Source organism: Misgurnus anguillicaudatus, chromosome 1, assembly GCF_027580225.2.
Source record: "Misgurnus anguillicaudatus chromosome 1, ASM2758022v2, whole genome shotgun sequence".
In the NCBI taxonomy this organism is placed as follows: Eukaryota; Metazoa; Chordata; class Actinopteri; order Cypriniformes; family Cobitidae; genus Misgurnus; species Misgurnus anguillicaudatus.
In genome coordinates, this window is record NC_073337.2 from 24,054,892 (window position 1) to 24,076,127 (window position 21,236).

Below are 21,236 nucleotides of genomic sequence, written 5' to 3' on the forward strand. Positions count from 1 at the left end.
TACTGAACCTTTCTGAAAACTTCTCAAATCATTAAAAGCATTTATAAAGCAAATGTTGTGCATTGTGGAGTCATAATTTTAGTCATGTAAAAAGTAAAGGTTATTTTTATAATAAAACTAGAAAACAATATCTATATCTGGGCAATGCTTAAACAAATTTACCAAATGACACTAATATCTGATTGTTAGATAGTTAGTCCTACAGTTAACTTGCTGTCATGTTTTCACATAATCATTTCAGGAGAAAAATTCATCATCAAATTAAATAATATAAAACAAAACAACAATAGAGAAACAAAGAGAAACAAAAATTATGATGGATTAAAAGCCTCATGTTACGAGATGTCACAAGATGCACGTGTAAAGTTTGAGATCATAATAAGTTCATGGGTCAAGTCATTCTGCTTCCAAAGTGCACTGATTACTATACTGTATATGAAACTGCTCACAGTTAAGGGCATTACAAAGAGGCAGTGTTGCACATGGTCAGGTCAGGTGATTTACTGGTAGTGAATTTGGGGCTTAACACATTACAAAGACACATTCATAGAGAAATGCAAACCAGGGGCCTGACCTCTGAAAGCCAATGTTTTCTATGGCACTTTTGCATTGTTGCAAAGCAGCAAATTTACAGTAAATACATGTTAGTATATAAACAGTAAATAGAAATTAATATAACATTATGAAATATAAAGAATATAGGATTTTTTATACAATGTATATTATAATTATACAATATAATATGCAGTATAAAATGGATAAGATTTATATTAGTGAAATGTATTCAAGTGCTTGAACAGTACCAAGATTTTTCAGGAGCAGACAATTTATCAAGACAGGCTACTTAAATGGTACATAGAATTAGCAAAATATACACTGTAAAAAGTTAAAGTTGGATCAATCATTGGTAATGCCTTAAAATGTGATGTTTTTTCAACCTAATTGAAGTTGAAAATGTTTAAATATTAGGTGTTACCAACTGAAGTAAGTTTTTTTTTTTTTTTAAGTAGAGCTGCTTTTATGTTTTACAGTTTATGACAGGTAAATAAAATACTATAAAATGTCAATTAAATCTACAATAGCTTTATTAACCAAAAAATTTGTTAAGTATCTACAAGATTGCAGTCACACGATTACATGAAAACTGAAATTAATAAAGGATAAAACCCTGACCCAAAACATAATGTCAGTACCAATATTAGCAGTGAGCAAGACAAAGGCGACAAAGATGGCAAAAATCACAACGGTGTTAAAGTGGAGAAATCCAACTTAACTTGATCATCTTGTTCAGGCTTGATCATTAAAGTTTTTTTTTATCGAAGTGTTTGCAAACTTTTGTCTTTTTTAAAAAAAACAGCATGCGAGTGAAATCAAAATGATGTGATTCATCTTAATTTTTTATGTTTGTCTATTTCATTAACATGTAAAAACTTAATCAAAATGGTGCAAAATTGAGTAAAATACTTATCTGTAATATTGTTAAACATTTCGTATAGCAAATTTATATTAAAATATTTAAATGCTAATATAATTGTGATGTCTTCATGATTCATGAATGTATGGTGTCACATGCTGCTGTGACTGTATATTATTGCCGGCTTGCTATTGGCTTATTCAGAGGTTAAGAGCCATTTTAGGTTGAAATCTTCACAATGCCCACAATTTGCTTTATAAATGCTTTTATTGATTTAATGAAGTTTAAGAAAGGTTCAGTAAGACACTAACTTTTAAGGATAAGATCAGAAAAAAATTTTGTACATGTAGTACAATCATAGTATTTTTTATGACATCAGAGGTTTGGCACAAATGTAGCTTATTGAGGTTGAACAGGGCGCATCATTCCAGCAACGATCATCTGTGGGATAAGATGAATATAAAATCAGTATTGATCATTACCCCTGTAGTTTGAATAATACAAATCATAAATCAGCAGCGAACAAGAAACATCTGGGAAAAATTTGGTAGATTAGATTAATGAGATTAATAGATTAATGAGCTAAAAACAAATCCAAACAATTGTACCATCAGACTGCAACATAACAACACTGAACAAGTAAAAGGGATCTGACAATTGTGAATGAACTGCATGTAACATTTTATTGAAAACTAAACTATTTATTACAAAATGCTATAAAATCCTAAAATTGTAAATAAAAACAATAATGATAGACATTCTTACTGCTAAAGTTTATCTCCAGGCAGTTCTCAGGTTTATTTTCATAATTGTCAGGTTGTCCAGAGCACCATTTGGTAAAGTCAAATTGAGATCCATCAGACCACAGCCATTGTCCATCCTAATGAGTGAAGAGAGTCAAAGAGTTTAGTAATAATCTATTCACACTCATTAATGATATAATTCAGTCTTTTATATTGTAAAAAAAACAACAAAAAAAACATGAGTTACATATAGAAACAAATATCTGTTTTATAATAAAAGCATTTTTTTTTTAAATTAGACAGACAATATCAACATTTCAGAGCAAAGTTATTTACCATTTCAGCATCATGGGCACCAATCCAAACACGTGTGTCAGCAGAATCAATCAGACTCAGGAGAAAGTTGTTTTGCACTGTATTGCGCACAGATGCAAGATTTGCATCAACGGATTGACAGTTTTTCTAAAGATAGAGAGAGATTATTTTATTGCAGAAATTTTGCTTGTATCATGACAGGACATTGAGTATCATTGTGAATAACAGTACCTCAGCTGTGACCCAGTCAAATGACCCAAAGAAGAATTTGTAGCATTTCGCACCAAAAGGTGTCCATCCATGATGACATTCACGAGCTATACAGTGAATAAAATATTAGTAATATAATATTAAGTCACATTATCAGTTTTATTTTCTGTTATTTTTTACATAAAGTTACACTCATTCAACGTTTTATGGGATCATTTAATGGTAATTTTATGGTAATTTAATCTGGAATATTGGTTGTAGGGTCTTGGTTACCTGCTGCATTCTCAACAGAAAGGACCAAGAAAAGAAGCACAAGAGCTCTCATGACTGCCATGATCAATCTGAAAATGAAAAACAGGAAAAGTGACACATCTGAACACTGCTGATTATTAGACAAATATTCAGTAAGTTATTGTTATAAAAACTCACCTTTTTGTCAAATCTTCTCTTTCAGAACTTCAGTGATTGTGTGATGGTCAATGAGGAGTCCTATCTTTTATACTTCAGAGGGAGGGATTCAATAAACACAAGCAGGGACGTCATGCATAAACATACATTAAAATATTATAGAGCATTCAATTTTTTTCTTGACACTCACAGTTACATTTCTAACAATCTGAGTTCATGTGAAAATCACCAAAATAAATGTGTTGACTAACTTTTTTGTCAAATACTTACAGTTTTTTTTTTTTTACAATTGCTATGACAGATTTTTCAGTATTTTTAACACAGTTACCACTACATCTGCCTGTGGGATGCTCCGTTCAGGATTTTTGCAGCCGATACCGATCACCGATTTGTAATCTTCGTGATCTGCCGATACCGATTCCGATTTTTTTAAAGCTGATATGCAAGCTCTTTGATGACTGTAAATGTTAAATTTTTTCTAAATAAAATAATACCATGGATGTTGCCTTTGTTATATTACTTGCAGTAATTAGGTATATAATTGTTTTAATAGAGACTCAAATAAATAAGCACAACAAATATTTATTCTGCAAAGAGAAATTTAATACGGCTTTAAAAAGGCTTATGTCTCCTAAAAGTACTGAAAATAAAACACTTCACAGACTTTACTGTATTAATTAAATATACACGCATTCGTATGAAGTATAAAAATTCTTTAGTCAAGAGCAGAGAGTGATTTTATTGAGAGATGAATTAGGTTACTGTAGCTTTAAGACGTGAGAGAGATCGCTCGTTCACGTGCACTGATGACAGGCTGCTGTGTGTGTGGGCGGCGGCTGAACGCAGACAAGCAGCTGTGAGGAAAATACAAGTTTAAACGCTCAAAACTTTAAAACGCATGCAAATAAGAAACTTTTGGCATGAGGATGCAATTGTCCGTGATAGATATGTGTTGTATACGCTGTTTGATGGGGATGTGAAGACGCCTCGTGCTGTTGACCGGAGCGCGTCCTCATAGAAAATACGCATATCTCTGTAAAGGCAAAGAGAGAAATCCAAATCTGCACGTCGCATATGAGCAACGGGTTGTAAAAATGCTCGCCCTATGTAAAAAATTGTCTTTAATTGCAGCCGCATTCAGGATCCCTATGATGACAAAAGTAAACAGAAAGATCGGTTTATGAGATCGGCAGATTTAGAGAGCACCGATCGAGTCATTTAATGCCATTATCACCCGATACCGATTGGCGGCCGATCGATCGGAGCATCCCTAAGCTATACTATTAACAAATTTCTTGTTGCTTTAACACAAAATGCATACAATTATCACCAATTTAAAATGCTTTACAGTTTTTTACGATTGCTATGACAGATTTTTCAATACTTTTAACAAGTTTCCAAAACTCTTAACACAGTTAGCACTACATCCACCTGTGTAAGCTATACTATTAACACATTTCTTGTTGCTTTAACACAAAATGCATGTAATTAACACAAATTTAAAATCCTTGAACTTCTTTTACATACAAGCTCAAACAAGACCAAAACAATAGATTTTTAATGTCAAATTTACAAATGCTTTCACACAGCATGTCAAAACAGATGACACCATGTGCTAAACTTATAGTCAAAGTACAGTTTTTTTCAGTTGCTAACAAGCATTGTTCAATATTCAAACCACACTTTTCAAAATACCAAAATGCATTCAGTGACCACTCTTTTCCCATTCGTACTCCACAACATGCAAAATACTATGTATTTTCAGCACATTTTTCTAATGCTAACACATTGCATTCAAAATGGTTAAAACACATTCAAAACCGAATGATGGCAAATTCCATGCATTTGTGCAATAATTATTTTACAGTTTTTCTCAAATGCTAAAACACATTTCACAAACGTTTCCTCCATGTTCCCCAATGTCTAAACACAACACCCTTTTCTAAAGCTGCATAAACACAACCACACCTTCTTACTTCAAAACTCAAACTTTCATACCAAAAGAGCAGCTCTAAGCTTTCAAAAATGTAAACAATATACACATCATTACACACTACAGCAAAACAATTGAAAACACAATGCTCAATTTGTGAGAAGATTCTTTGTTTCATAAGAGCCAATGCATATTTTTAAAAACTTCACAGTAATGGATGTTCTTAGATCTCTGCAGAGGATTAGGCATTTAGATTTGTGAGTTTCATAGAAAGAGTATAAATCTATAGTAAATTCTGCATGTACACTACTGTGCGTGTCCACAAGAAAACATTACACTGTATAATGCTACATGTTGTTAGTGTTTTTAGCTCATTGTTTTGTGGGGGACAACGTGTGTTTTAATTTTAATGGACTTTAATAGAGCCCAACATTTAACACTTAACTCAACACTTAACAGTTTTTTTCAACGGAGTTTCAAAGGACTATAAACAATCCCAAACGAGGCATAAGGGTCTTATCTAGTGAAACGATTGTCATTTTTGACAAGAAAAACAAAAAAATATGCACCTCTAAACCACAACTTCTCGTAAGTCCGGTCCAGCGCGAGCTAACGTAAATGCGTAGTGACGTAGGGAGGTCACGTGTTACATATATAAAACGCACATTTGTGGACCATTTTAAACAATAAACTGCCACAAAGACATTAATTAGTATCAGTTGACAGACAACAACGTAGGAACGGTCCTCTTTCAGACACTTGTAAACACTGGGGGCGGAGTTTCGCGTTCATCCTCTGTGACCTCGCGACGTATTGCGCGGGGTCAGCTGGCGCATCACGACCGGATTTACATGACGAGAAGTTGTGCTTTAAAAGTGTATATTTGTTATTTTTATTGTCAAAAATGACAAACGTTTTGCTAGATAAGACCCTTATGCCTCGTTTGGGATTGTTTATAGTCCTTTGAAACTCTGTTGAAAAAAACTGTTAAGTGTTGAGTTAAGTATTAAATGTTGGGCTCTATTAAAGTCCATTAAAATTAGAAAAATCCTCCAATGTTTTCCTCAAAAACATAATTTCTTCTCGACTGAACAAAGAAAGACATCAACATTTTTGGATGACATGGTGGTGAGTAAATTATCTGGATTTTTCTTTTAAGAAAATTGACAAATCCTTTAAGTTCGGTTTGAGTCTGCACAGTACGCTCGTAATTGACTTCACTTGTCTCCGTTGAATCCAATGGGGTCGCTGTGTCCATTTCTTTTACTGTCTATGGTTTGAACTACAGCCCTCTACTTTCTGCTTTAATATTCCTGCATCACTAGAACAGTTGTTTGACATACTCCGCCCACAGGAATACATCAGTCACCAGCTAAGCTAACGGCAAGCTAAGGTGCTATCGAATCACAACACACTTAACAAACTACACAATCAGAACTTGTTGCGTATTTCTGCAGGAGGGACTTCATAGAACAAGGAAGAGATCAGCTGTTTTAAGAACAGTGAAAACAGCAGTATACAGATAAGTAAATTATGTGAAAAATCCCTCTTTTTTTACACGTAAAACATGAACACATGTTATATTGCGCACTGTAAACACAATCAAAGCTTCAAAAACACAGAAAGAACAGGACCTTTAATAAGCTAATAATACAAGTCACATCAAGGTTCTCATGTTAAAATCTATTCAGTATATTTAAAATGATATGTTGTTTGTTAACAGCATGTGACTGTGTATACCAAAAATTATTATTTCAATATCTTTATAACAAAACCATCATAACAAGTATCTAGTTTAAATTTGATTCATGTCCTGAGGGTCCATGCACCTCTTCTCGATCTATTAAGGGATCCTTGGCCTGAAAAAGGTTGAAGACTGTGATATTTGCACAAGCAGCTTTACACAGTGATGCAATGCTAAAACAGCATATGAGCTATTTTTTAACCATCAATTAAAGAAACAGTATGTAAGAAATGTATATCAATGAATCATAAAATGGCCCTGATATGTCACTAGACATTAAGAAATCATTTTCATTTCAAATACTTATATCACTGACAACAGTGGTCTGGCCAGGATATTGTAATTTAAAAAGTGGAATTGCAGCCCTCAACTGATGTTTATGTTGTCATTTTGTGTATTGGCCACCAGTTGTGAGATTGCAGTACCAGTTTTAGCCACAAGTTTTGTGATTGCAATACCAGTTTTGGCCACAATCCTACATACTGTTCCTTTAATATTTTTCCATTCTCATTGATAAAGTCTCTGTGTGTTTGATATAAGTGTGTTTATGTTTGTCTGCAGAGACAGCATTTGCCTGTGACTGTTGATCCTGCTCTGCTACTGATGATAGTGGGGGTCCTGATGTTCTTCCTCACTTTCTGTGGCTGCGTGGGATCTCTGAGAGAAGACATCTGCTTACTGCAGACGGTCAGTAGTTCAGCAGAATCCCTGACGTTGTTTATAAACATTTGCAATTAATTACACACTGTAAAAATGTCTTTGCTTCCTTATTTTTTTGTTGTTGTTGATTAAACTCATTTCAACTTACTATTATTTGACTAGAGATGAGTTGTTATAACTACAGATTATTTTTATAACTTATACCACGGGTCTGTTGAATGCTGCATTGTGATTGGCTGAGAAATGTTCTATGGGTGTTGATTATTTTTCTGTAAACCGCACACCTAACTTTTCAAATGTCTTAAAAATAGGCACCTGAGCAATGTTTGTGGTAACCGTGGTATAAGTGGAATAATTGACGAAGGGCCATTGAATTATTTGAAAATAATGCACACCTGCGGTGTAACGGCACTCCGCTTCGCGTCGTGCTGCATTACCACCTTGGTGTGCATTATTTTCTTATAATTCAATGGCCCGTCGTCAATTATTCCTTACTTATAAACTATAATTTGTTGTAGCAACTCATCTTTAGTTAAGATAAATAATAGTAAGTTGACATGACTTGTAAATCTGAGTTGATTCAACAAAAAAATAAATAATTAAAAATAAATAAATAAATAAGCAAAAGGCAATAAAGATGTAATTTGTTGACTTTACTTAAAAAAACTTAGGAAACCGATTGCCTCAAATTTTTAGTTGACAAGTTGACAATCAATTTTTAAGTTGTTGTAGCTGAGAAGAAATGTGTTAGGACAACTCATATCATGGTAGTACACTTGAGTACAGTTAACGCAAAATCATTAGTTATGATGACAAAAAAATGTTAGTCCAGAAAACTCATGTCATGGTAGTACAGTGAACTTAAAAATCATTAGCTCCCGTCACTAAGGAAATGTCAGTTCAGACAACTGAGTTATGTTCAGTTAGCAGTACTTATTAAGGCAAGTTATCCTTACAAGGCTAAGGCTGCAGTCACACCAAAATCGTTTATGGCAGTTGCAGGCGCCTTTTTTGAATGATATTCTATGGGCAGGGCACGTTTGCGCGCTGTTTATGCGCGCCGAGCGCCTTGCGGTTTTTTGCCGCCTGCCGCGCACGCGTTTTTGAAGGAGCGCTGAGAGCGGAGAAGCGCCTGACGTCATTCGCGTCTTCCATTGTCCAATCGAATCAGGGGAGAGGCGGGCCTTACGTTGTGGTGAGGGAAGTTTACAGTTGCTTTGAAGAACCAGACTCCACTCGCTCACTCTCTCCTTCGTGTTTGTGCACCTCTCACCCTCAAACAAGGTCAGAGCAAGCGCCCTCTTTTTAAAGTTTCTGCTAATATGACAGTTAACAGCAAAAGAGCGCTCACGCTTCAATATTTGATTGACGAGACAGCTGACTCGGTGATTGCTTAGCAATATGAAAAGCCGCGGCGCACTGCTCTTTTTTAAAAAAGGCAGTGCGTCGCGCCTTGCGTTTGCAAGCGTTTAAAGCGCTTTTGGTGTGACTGGCCCCTAAGTATTCACAATACTAAGGAAATCTTAGGAAACCGATTGCCTTAAAATATTCAAGTAAACTTTACTCAAAAGTTTTAAGTTGTTGAAACAAAGAGAGACAACAGTTTGAATGAATCAATGAAACACTTTATTTGATTGAAACAGATCAATACGGAATAGCACTTTTGGGAGTACTTCGACTCGGCGCAGTAACACCCTCCCTCTCCCATTATGAGAGGGAGAAGGGGAGCGGACTTTTCAGGCGAGTCCAAGTACTCCCAAAAGTGCTATTACGCCATAAAATATAGTTCCTTTTTTAAATCCGCTTAGAAAAGCGCTACGTTTTATTTTGTACCACCAAACTTGCTCGTATAACTACTCATCTTAAATAGGAAAAACGTTGATGTGTTTGGTCACTTCTAACTTTATCTCTGATTGGTACCATTGAATGAATGGGGCTAAGCTAAATGCTATCGAAGTGTCGCAGCGCGCTCCAGCGCTTACGTGCACGCACACAGATGATAGAGGGATATAGTTAGTTAAGGCAATAACATAGTTTAATATTGAAAATGAGTAGACTATTCCTTTAAATCTCATATAAATTTGCATGCAATGCGAGCGCAACAGCTGGTTTAATTAAGTGCTTGAGTCAATGTGCACAGGTACTTCAGAACCTGCCAGTCCCAGAGAGAGCATCCAGCTACTCCTCTATAAAGTGCTGCTTGAATGATGGGTTTATTATTATTTGTAATGAAAAATGCAACAACAAAACAATCTCGCTTACATTAAACATCATATATGTATATTATAACAAAAATGAGTAAGCATACGGCTTCTGCCATCGTCTGGTCAGTCGCTCGCCTCACACACTCTGACAGGAATAAATGAAATCTGACACCGGCTGCTCTGTGATGATGCGCGTTCAGCTCTGCTGAATTCAGGCAGAAGACACATTCATGTTTGCTCTCTCTAATGAAACTAAATGATTTAATTACAAAAAATATCAAAACGACGGTGGGCAAGTGATCTAACCCTTAAAGGCGGAGTCCATGATGTGTGAAAGCCAATGTTGATATTTGAAATCACCTAAACAAACACGCCCCTGCCCCAATAGAATCTGGACCTTCTGTTGATAGACCCGCCCCACACATACGCAACCCGGCATTTGATTTGATTTGATTGGCTATAAGTGTGTTTTGGTAGTCGGGCCATCTCCTTTTCCAACGCGTTTTTCAAACATTATGGACTCCGCCTTTAAGAGGCTGACACACTGGTAATCACCGTTACACGGACTATCGCGACTAGCCTACTCGGCCACTGTAAATTAGCACCTGAAACTACTTACAAAGTATATCTTGAAGAAGTCTTTGTTCTCATCTCCAAGGAGGATGGGAAGGCCACTGAGGACTGCTGTTCACTTAGTAGTAACATCTGTATTCTGAAAGATAATTTCATACATAGCACCCATAAATGGTCAAGGACCATCAATTAACAGCTCTGAAAATACAATGTGGTTACACTATTTTGCTGACACCATTAAATCATTAATGTGCATGAGAAACTTACCCCCAGTGCGATTTGATGATGCAAATACGCCTTAAGTATCTGGCAGGTACATCCACCCTTGGACTTGAAAATGTCAAGACAGCGAGGAGTGTATTTGTCCAGTTCTTTGAAAAACTCGATTTTGAGGTTTTTGCTGGTTAAGCGAAAGAACTCTGACAGAACCTAAAGAAACAGACAAATGAGCATTTAATGAAGTCATTTTGCATGCGTTTTAATAACAAATCACTAAGTCACACTGGCCAGAAAACTAGTATTACACAAGCCTCGAAAATTAATATATTACTGCATCTTCTGCATCCAATCAGCTCTAATGAACGCTTGCTTGTAAGGCATAAAGGATACATGTATGTATATTGCCCTGCTACTCATTCCATTACAACAGGCTATCTGAATATAACAAATTGTATATGTATGTATTTTATGCTTAGAATTAGTCAAGGGGGTTGTATGGTTATTTGGTTTATATCATAACTTTCTATTCTGAAAGTTTCATTAATTGTGCATAATGACATGTGCAGCAACTGCATAGGTTTAGTATCTAGTATTTTTCAGTAATGCAGTTATTTTGGGAAATTTTTAAATAATTACAGGCTGAGTTGAGGTGCCCATAATTTTCTGCTTGGGCCAAAATGTTACATAAATAACCTATTTATTTATTATTTAGAAAATAATTTATTATTTTAAAATCACAAAAATACCAAATGCCCTTTCAATAGAAAAATATATCCCACCTTTAATATCGGAGCACATTAACAGTAAGTTACAAACCTTGAGCAGGAGCGTAAAGTGCACTTCTTGCTTGGCAGTCTCTGCATTAACGCTAATGTTAAAAACAGAAAAAAATATTCGAATCTCAAAATTAAAAATTGAATGAATATGAATATTCTGATCCAGACCTCCTGCTTAACAGCTGAGCTAGCAGATAAGTTAAAGTTTTAGGGGCCAGTCACACCAAAAGCGCTTTAAACGCTTGCAAACGCAAGGCGCGATGCACTGCCTTTTTTAAAAAAAGAGCAGTGCGACGCGGCTTTTCATATTGCTAAGCAACCACCGAGTCAGCTGTCTTGTCAATCAAATATTGAAGCGTGAGCGCTCTTTTGCTGTTAGCTGTCATATTAGCAGAAACTTTAAAAAGAAACGCTTCCTCTAACCTTGTCTGAGGGTAAGAGGTGCACAAACACACAGGAGAGAGTGAGCGAGTGGTGTCCGGTTCTTCAAAGCAACTGTAAACTTCCCTCACCACAACGTAAGGCCCGCCTCTCCCCTCATTCGATTGGACAATGGAATGACGCGAATGACGTCGGGGGCTTCTCCGCTCCTTCAAAAACGCGTGCGCGGCAGGCGGCAAAAAACCGCAAGGCGCTCGGCGCGCATAAACAGCGCGCCAACGCGCCCTGCCCATAGAATATCATTCAAAAAAGGCGCCTGCAACTGCCATAAACGCTTTTGGTGTGACTGGCCCCTTACTGTGCCATCGCCAGTTATAGCCGATGCACGCAACAGTTAACAAGCACATTGCGTTTGGCGATATAAATTCATATTTACAGTTTAAGAAATTTGAGATTTACAAGGTGGGACTATGACAAGGTGGTTAGCTAGCTTTAGCTTAAACCTTACCTCACAAACAAAACTCAGCTCAGAACATTAACAGAACATAGTCCTGACTTTACTAAATTGTAGAAATACATTTAACCTACAAACAGACTGAAGTATTACATACATGGCCTCTCCAAATTAACATTTTGCATGCTCTTACCTTCAAACCAAATCCAAACAAACGTTCTTTTGCCGCGTGATGGTTCAAATCCAACGTCTCAGGAGGAACTGCGCATGTGCAATCTCTTCTTTGTTGATTTGTATTGGCGGTTGGCATCCAGCATGGTGCATTACCGCCACCAACTGTTGGGAGGGTGTGGAGACACTCATACTTCTCAAGTAAAGGTTACTTAAGTATGATAAGTTTAATTACTCTCCTCACCAAAATGCTGTGTCAACTTATTGTAAGCTATAGAGTCAACAAATTATAGAGCAACTAGTTATGATCACTATTTATTTTTAAGTAAAGTTAGCTGTTACATTTTACAGTGTGGGGCTTTTCGTGTCTCTTCACAGGCGTGCTAAAAGCAGAGGTAAGTTATACTTTATAGGCATACGTGATACACAGATGGGGCTTTTCGTGTCTCTTCACAGGCGTGCTGAAAGCAGATGTAAGTTATACTCAATAGGCATACGTGATACACAGACTGGGGCTTTTCGTGTCTCTTCACAGGCGTGCTGAAAGCAGAGGTAAGTTATACTTCATAGGCACACGTGATATCATACCTCACCCAACGCTTCTCCCGGGGGCGGTGGACTTACAGGGCCACGATAGACAGGGCATGCGGGGCCGAACGCTTCCCTAGCTCTCCCTCTCTTATCTGGTTCCAGGGATACTGAGCAGGGGCGAACTTTCTGAAGAGGCTCCGCACACAGGTGGTTAAGATGAATAGCTGCACACAACAATGGCCTTTGGCCCAAACAGTAAATACACGTAGATTACTCACTCTGGTACACAATGTGTTTCACCACCGCCCTCTCTCAGGTTCGGCGATGGTTAAACTGGTCACACTGAAGATCCTAGTAGTTGTTTCCCCTCACTTGCACTGGTCAATACTCGACGTGTTGTTGCTCTCACACGGGGTCTCTGGGCTAGGGCAGCCTCTATCTTTAAAGCACAGCACTGCACTGCAAACTTTAGTGTACATACACAAAATAAAAGTCAAGACTCACCCACAGCATCTCACACACACTTCGTGAACTAAGGATATGGCCTGCTCTGTCCCAGGCTTCTCGTGCGGCTCGTCGGGCGTGGTTTCCAGCACAGAGGGAAAAGATGGTAAATGTTTATCGGTGGATCCCTTATCCGTCTTCACTATGCGACCATCAGCTCACCCACACTTCTTTCTCCGGTGGGGCCGAAACTATATAATGACACTCACAACACACGCCAAACAGTTCCTCCTTCTCAATGTTTATATGATACTCCAACGTTACTCACATGTCAGCATATCAGCGAATCCGTACTGTTTATCCTCCTTTACCCAGTTGCGTAATACATCGATCTCCTTTTCACCCAGTCACCTTCAATATGAATTCCTCCTAGCTGGAACGATTTATAGTCTTCCACTTCTTTTCCCCAAGGGAATGGCTTCGTCACACACCAGCCTACAGCGCAGCCGAACACAGCACAACAGAGAAGCACCCTCCGGTGCAGTGCTCCTTTAACTCTCTCCCAGCTCCGTCCTTTTCGCCTCTCTTGGCTGCCGCACTCTTTCCTTTTGCTATAAGCGCTTTGCGGATCAACGGCGCCCTCCGGCTCCTCCAGGGACGGAGCGTGGGGTTTGGACTGCCCTAGGCAATAAAGGAGCTCGTGCCCACAAACAACTCTTCCTTGTGTGTTGCTACAGCTCTATTTATGTTGCCCGTCCTCATTTCCTCTTCCAATCGTAGATCGCCACCTTAATCCTGCGCACCTGTTTCTAATAAGCCCCGATGGTGTTGTTAGGGAAACCAGGAAGTACAAATGATTAAAAAATCGGGTCCGGGCGGAAACCATCTTCAGGCAGAACCAACCTCTGCCACTTTTGGTTCCGCCCCTCAATAGTCACCCTGTGACAATAATGTGCCCTCTTGTTGAGAAAAAAGGTCCTTCCTCAGGGGAATCTTCCAAGGAGGGGCTGTCACGAGGAGAGGGAGTTCTGGAAACCAACTCCTGGTTGTCCAATATGGTGCAACTAAAAGCACGCTCTCCTCTTCCTCCCGGATTTTGCACAGGGTCTGCGCAATGAGGCTCACTGGGGGAAACGCATACTTGTGGATGTTTTGCGGCTTGAATCGTCGGCTAGAGAATAAAACAGGCGACAATGGGCCGTCTCTGGGGAAGCAAACAGATCTATCTGTGCTCTGCCGAAACATCTCCAAATCTGCTGAACCGCTATGGGGTGGAGTCACCATATGTAAATGTAAATGGCACGAAGAGACCTCAGATTCTTCTGACTCCAGGTGAGGAGATGACGGGCGAGATGCGACAGGTGACGTGAGCGTAAACCGCCTTGGCGATTGATGTATGCAACAGTCGCAGTATTGTCTGAGCGAACTAATACGTCTTTGCCCCATAACTCGTTGCTGAAACGGACGAGCGCAAGATATACAACCCACAATTCTCGGCAGTTTATGTGCCAATGTAGCTGGGGTGTCGACCAGACCCCCGAAGCCACAAGCCCGTCGTACATGGCTCCCCACCCCGTGTCCGAGGCATCTGTGCATACTATTGCATGCCTGGAGACCTGTCTCGGACGGCACACCAGCTCGGAGAAACGAACGGTCTAGCCACGGAGTGAAAGTGCGACGACACGCAGGTGTAATGACAACACGGTGAACGCCGCGCAGCCACGATCTCCTTGGGACTCGGTCGTGAAGCCAATGCTGAAGCGGTCGCATATGCAGCACCCCAAGCGGTGTCACATCCGCAGCTGCTGCCATATGCCCCAGGAGCTTCTGAAATTGTTTCAGCGGGACCGCTCTCTTACTCTTGAACGTATTCAGGCAAGTCAGAATCGACTGTACACGCGCTTCTGTTAGACGAGCTGTCAAATCGACTGAACCAGTTCCATACCGAGGAAAGAGATTCTCTGCACGGGGCAAAGCTTGCTCTTTTCCCAGTTGACCCGAAGACCCAAACGAGCGAGGTGTTTTAGAGTTAAGTCTCTGTGATCGCAAAGCATCCGACTGTTTTGAGCTATTATGAGCCAATCGTCTAGATACGCGAGAATGCGCACACCTTTCTCTCTCAGGGGTTTTAAAGCCCCCTCCACTACTTTGGTGAATACGCGGGGCGAGAGAGAGAGCCCGAATGGGAGGACTTTGTACTGATATGCTCGCCCCTCGAACGCAAAGCGGAGAAACAGCCTGTGTCGAAGTACGCGTCCTTCAGTTCGATAGATGCGAACCAATCGTTTGGACGAATGCATGGAAATATGTGTTTGGGTGTCAGCATCTTGAACGGCATTCTGTGAAGTGCACGGTTCAGCGAACGCAGGTCCAGGATCGGTCGCAAACCGCCACTTTTCTTGGGTACAATAAAGTAAGGGCTGTAAAACTCTGACCTCATCTCGGCTGGAGGGATTTGATTTGATTTATTTTAGACAGTAACAATGATAAAATACATTACAAGATACCATCACAGCAAAATTGTACATTATCAGAACTGTCGAGGATAACACAAGAAAGTTTTTAAAAAAAAACTTATTTCCATTGTGGTCCTCGCCCGAAACGAGACCGGCTCGATCGCGTCCTTCGCCAGTAGAACAGCAATCTCCGCACGGAGGACGTGCGGATCGGCAGCTCTCACCGCATTGAAACGAATGCCAGAGAATTTGGGGGGGGGCGCCGAGAAAATTGGATCGCATAGCCGAGACGAATTGTGCGTAAAAGCCAACGTGACGGGCTGGGAAGCTGTTTCCACGCCCCCCAGACACCATGCGAGGGGGACTAAAGGCACGATAGGCGTACCCGCGGCAAGTGCAGCGGAGGTGATCGCCGGTGTGTGCATTTCTGCCACACCGACAGCAGTGTTGTGTGTGATAACACTCACCTGAATCTGCTGGTGGGTGGGTGAGCAGGAGAGGCTCTGTTGAGGATGCCTGAAGCCACTCGATGCACCCTCTGGCGAAGGAGGAGGAGGGAGACGATGGGTTACAAGCCCGCGCGTCACTCCCGCACTCCGATACTCTGCTGAAGACCTGGAGATGAAAGTGGAATTCGCTCTTTTTGTGACTGAGTGGGTGCCGACTGAAAAGTCGACGGAACAGAAACAAACTGAAACCAAAGATTCCCCAACCGGCCCTCCTCCAGTGGGGGGAGTGGTGCCTTCACCATCTCCCGAAGAGTGATCCTCTCAATCTCCAGGTCGCCCATCTCAGGGCCGCTTCGACTTACGCTTTCCACCCATTGAAGCGGGCGGGGCGGGCTGCTGATGACCGGTTCCTCGCTTCCTAGAAGAGCCCCTTGGAGGAACGGGGGCGGCCGCAGCAGGACGCCCTCGGCGAGGGGCAGACTGAGGCGCCGACGTGGACGGGGTAGGCGCAGGACACTTCCGACTTGGCATGATCTGAGCGATGGCCTCAGTCTGCTTCTTGGCTGTGGAGAATTGCTGGGCAAACTGCTCGACCGTCTCGCCGAACAGGCCGGCCTGGGAAACCGGAGCATTCAGGAGCCGGGTTTTATCAGCATCCTTCATGTCCACCAGGCACAGCCAGAGATGGTGTTCCCAGACCACCAGGGTAGACATCGCACGACCGACTGCATGTGCGGTGACCTTGGGCGCACGAAGCGCCAGATCAGTAGCCGCACCGAGCTCGGAGAACTCTGCCGAATCGTGACCTCCCGCGTGCAGGTCCCTCAGAGCCTTAGCCTGGTGAACCTGCAGCAATGCCATGGCATGCAGGGCTGAAGCTGCCTCCCCACAGGCTTTGTAAGCAGCACCGGTTAGAGCGGAAGACTGCTTACAGGCCCATGAGAGGAGAGTAGGCTGGTCCTGCCAGGAGAAAGCGACACCGGCCGGACACAATTGCATCGCGACCGGCCGCTCCACTGACGGGATACCAGTATACCCCCTGGCATTCATGCACCTCGGGGAAGAAGGGCACCGGGGGCGAGGACTGAGAAGCCCTGGCACCCCCGAAGTACCAATCATCGAGGCAGGACGGTTCGGATGGGGGAGGTTCAGTCCTCTCCAAGCCGACCGCCACCGCCGCCCGAACGAGCAAGCATGCCACCTCGGGGTCGAAGGCAGGTCCCGCCACCCTACCCGAAGGAGGGAGCAGGTCTGGAAAAACGTCTGAGGCTGATAGCCCCCCTCCGACGTTAAGGAGGACATCGTCTCTGGTGGCGGCTCGACAGAGCGCGAGGACACCATAGAACACGGGCCGCTCGTCTCCATCGGAACCGCCGCTGGCAACGGATCAGGGCGCTGGGAGCCACTGGACGAACCAGCGCACCGACCCAGCACCGTTATACGGAGGTCATCCTTCGCAAGTCTAGTAGCTGCACCATTGGCAGCACCAGGCTTGGAAGGCGGGGGTCGTTGCCGGAGAAACGACACCCGTCTCCGCAAATCCGCCATAGACATGCCCTCACAGATGGAGCATGAACTATCACGGAACGCTGCCTCAGCGTGCTGGAGCCCCAAACACGAAAGACAATGCTCGTGGCCATCCCGGGGAGCGATGAACACACCGCATGCAGAAACGGAGCACGGACGGAATTCCATCTTTAAAAAGACGACCCGACCGTGACACAAGTGAGTGGCTGTCTTTAAAAAGACACAAAGCTCAAACGTGCTGCTCTTTTAGAGAAATCACTCTTTTGTGCAAGTTGATGAAGCACACAGGAAGAGGCAACGCACTCACTCGAACTCAAACCTAAATTGAGAGAGAGAGAGAGAGAGAGAAAAAGGTGGAGAAAAAAGCTGCGAGCCTCCGCTGAGGTGCCTTGGTCCAACCAACTTCAGCAAGCAGTGATGATTTTCTCACAGAGCAGGATCTACGAAGATCAGTGAATAGCTTCTCGTGAGCAGATGTCTGCCGGTTTCGAAGCAATAAAAGCTAATTTGGTATTGTGCACCTGTGGCTTATATACGCACCTGGCGAGGCGGCGCCTGGATTATGCATATACCTGCATGCCAATTTCATTGCCGTTTTTATAGTTTCTCGAAGTAGATAGGTCGCCGCGGAGCGGTTCCCAATTCGTTGGTCACTACGTGACGTCGTAGTGACCGACTGAAAGGGAACTGTCAATCCATTGATGCAAATCTTGCATTTATACATTGATATTTTGGAAATGGTTTGGTAAGTGGAAAAGGCATAGATGAAATTCTAAAGACAAAGTTAAACTCTGTACTTTATGCCATGCACATGAGTTTCTCACATTGAAGAAAAGTCGGCCACATGCTGTGGACTCCTTCTGACATCAACAGCCAATTACGGTTCTGCATCAGAAAAAGCGCCAATATGCAAACTTCTCCTTCTTCCCGGAGATCAGCATTTCACAGCACTTCGTGTTCAAGGCTGTTGAACTGAACCTGAACCACTCCCGCCCGCAGCACGTAAAAGCTTGAACCATGGCCGACGGGCCACCACCGGACAGCTCACTGGACACCACCACACAGAGGGTAAATATCACATAAACAAACCTCTTTCCCAAAAACCTTGGCATTTGTGTATTCTGTCAGTAATTATTTACCATAGATTGCATAACTGAGTTTCTTCAATGTTTGCAGATAATTCTTTGGTTATTTGGGTTATTAGAAGCAGTGGCGGCGTTTCACGAAAACCTAGGGTATGGCAAAAATTATTCGTACAAGAAGGCCATTCAAATAACGAATCTATGAAGCTACATTATATCCATTACGTGTAAATACTCCACCAACCTGTACAAAATCGTACTATGATTGCACGGATGTACACTTACTGACAACAATACGGAAGCAATACAATTGAAAAAACAAAAATAGAAATCATGGTTGTTTAAAATGCTTTTCAAATGTTGTCATTCTTAACTAAGTGCAACTCGCGCAACAGATAAACTAGATAAAACAAAACAAAACTAAAACAAGATATCAAAACATACTGTAACATCCCTTCACAAATCTTGTCATGACAGGCGCCAATAAACACTAACACAATAAAGACTTTTAATGATGTGATAGAGCACACGTAGTTAACCCAGCCAGCTAACCAAAGTACTAAGACTAAAACACTAAATAAAACTCTTAATAAAACAGGGCTAAATGCAAAAACAAGTCTTACCTTTTGTCGTCGTGCAGTTTTTATTCCACAAGTCGCCATATTCAAAAACGCGCGCAAATAATTAATACACTTATACTGCGCTACAATTTCCCAGTGTAAGAGAACATGTTTATTTATCCACAGACAAATCATTTTACTTCTTGAATAATGTATGCAATATGCATTGCACGAGAGTGTGGGAGAACCGTGAGTCTGTTTGAATGTTAAAACAAAAAAAGGAGTTTACTTGCGAAAATAAAGATTATAACAACAGCGGGCAAGGACTTCAAGCTGCGCTGCAAGCAAGAACGACAGGCTGATGACATCAAAGTACCGCGAGGGTGAGGCGAGAAACCATCGGAAGAGTTTGCTTTCAAACCGCTCTCGCGGCACGTTGATGTCATCCGCATGTCGGTTCCTGTATTACAGCATGAAGTCGAGCACACGTGTAAATGATCCATATTAGTGATGTACCAATGTTCAGATATGTTCTACTGAAAATATTTAAAATGATCTTTAATGAGCATCATTATAGCCTGTTGATTTCTGGTGTTTTGTCTGAATGCTAGGGTATGGCAACTGCCATACGCAAACGCCGCCCCTGATGTCAGAAGTTTAGAATGTCACATTTTATTAATATTTGTTTATGTTTCAACACATACATGCTTTAACAACAAAGATGTGTTGTACCCAAATGCACACAAGTGAATCAAACTGATCCTACACTGATCCTACACATTTTATGCTTTTCATGTGTAAACAATCAGGACACAGCTCAGTGCCCATAAAAAATAATGTGACAGATTCTGTACTTTTGTATCATGTTCATCATTTAATGTTTAGACATTTCTTGACTCCACAGCAAACAGAGGAATACTTATGAATGGCACTTATACGTGTAAAACTGCAACATACACAAACAGCACAGAAAAAAGAATACAAACACAGAATAGACAAGCATTACAAATTAACTCTAGTCTCAATGTTGATGTAGCTTATAGCTGAAATATCAGACTGTAAACTGATAAGAGTTTTGCATTCACTATATATAAAGTTAGAATCTCCTAAGATGGTCTGAGGTCATTGACAGTTTACACTTACATGATACAAACTGATTTTAGACAAAACTCATGTTTTCTTATGTTGTCATGTCGCGTGTGTTTTGTGAGAATCACTTACATTAGTACAGTATACAGCGAATCAGACGTCAATCATCGATGGATCTTCTGGAGGCTGCGCGTGTTTAACTGTGACGACAAACAGGTCACGCGTATATAATGGGGGGTACATGTGTGAAGTTCTGCTTTTAGTTAAAAGACTGGTAAATTCAAATCCACGTCACCCAAAACTGTTTATATTCTGCGTGTTTCTACATAGGCTACGAGTAAAACAGCATCAGACGATTCCGTGTTTGCAGCGATCTGAACAATTCGGCGAACCAATTCAAACGTTTGGCCCATTTGCTTTGTAAAGAATCGATTCAAAAGACTCATTTATTTGCAACATTTTGTAAGGAATCATTAATTCGCGAATTCCTCAGAAACACGAGACAGCAATTTAAAAATAAAATATACATTTCGTAATTAATTAAAATGTAAACGAAGTAAAAGTAAAAAAATTTCCACCACGGAAGGGCAACTTGAGTCGAGAAGGGCATATGGGCAGTTCCCCGGGCAACCTGAGCAACCCCCCTGTGCACGTCCCTGATTTATTTAAATCTGTTTGCTATAACATTATTATTTGCTCATGATTATGTTTTTTTCTTTTGATGTAAAGTTTAACTGCTGTGAAGGAATCTCTTACATTTGGTCTCAAAACATCTACTTCAGTTGTTCTGAAGAGAAAACGCTGCTCAGTTTCCTACTTCTGATGTCTGCTCGCTAAAGAGGAGGTGAAGACATCTCCTTAAACAGCTGACACCACAAATATGCAAATGAAAA

The 21,236-nt window shown here is 41.1% G+C and overlaps 3 protein-coding genes across 3 annotated transcripts in view; 2 read left to right on the top strand and 1 right to left on the bottom strand.

Annotated features, from left to right (window-relative positions):
• The window catches only part of LOC129432018 (ladderlectin), a 174,029-nt gene that overhangs the window by 8,931 nt on the left and 143,862 nt on the right, over positions 1-21,236 (top strand). The window lies entirely within an intron of this gene.
• LOC141364284 (galactose-specific lectin nattectin-like) overlaps positions 1-21,236 on the top strand; it is a 163,567-nt gene that overhangs the window by 1,471 nt on the left and 140,860 nt on the right. The gene's annotated exons all lie outside the window — the stretch shown is intronic.
• On the bottom strand, positions 1,640-3,194 carry LOC129432012 (galactose-specific lectin nattectin-like). The gene is made up of 6 exons (XM_073868494.1): positions 3,112-3,194; positions 2,956-3,023; positions 2,704-2,789; positions 2,494-2,619; positions 2,180-2,294; positions 1,640-1,855 (listed from the first exon to the last, which is right to left on the bottom strand). The coding sequence occupies exons 2-6, from the start codon at positions 3,014-3,016 to the stop codon at positions 1,782-1,784; spliced, it is 462 nt and encodes a 153-aa protein (XP_073724595.1). The 5' UTR covers positions 3,017-3,023; positions 3,112-3,194; the 3' UTR covers positions 1,640-1,781.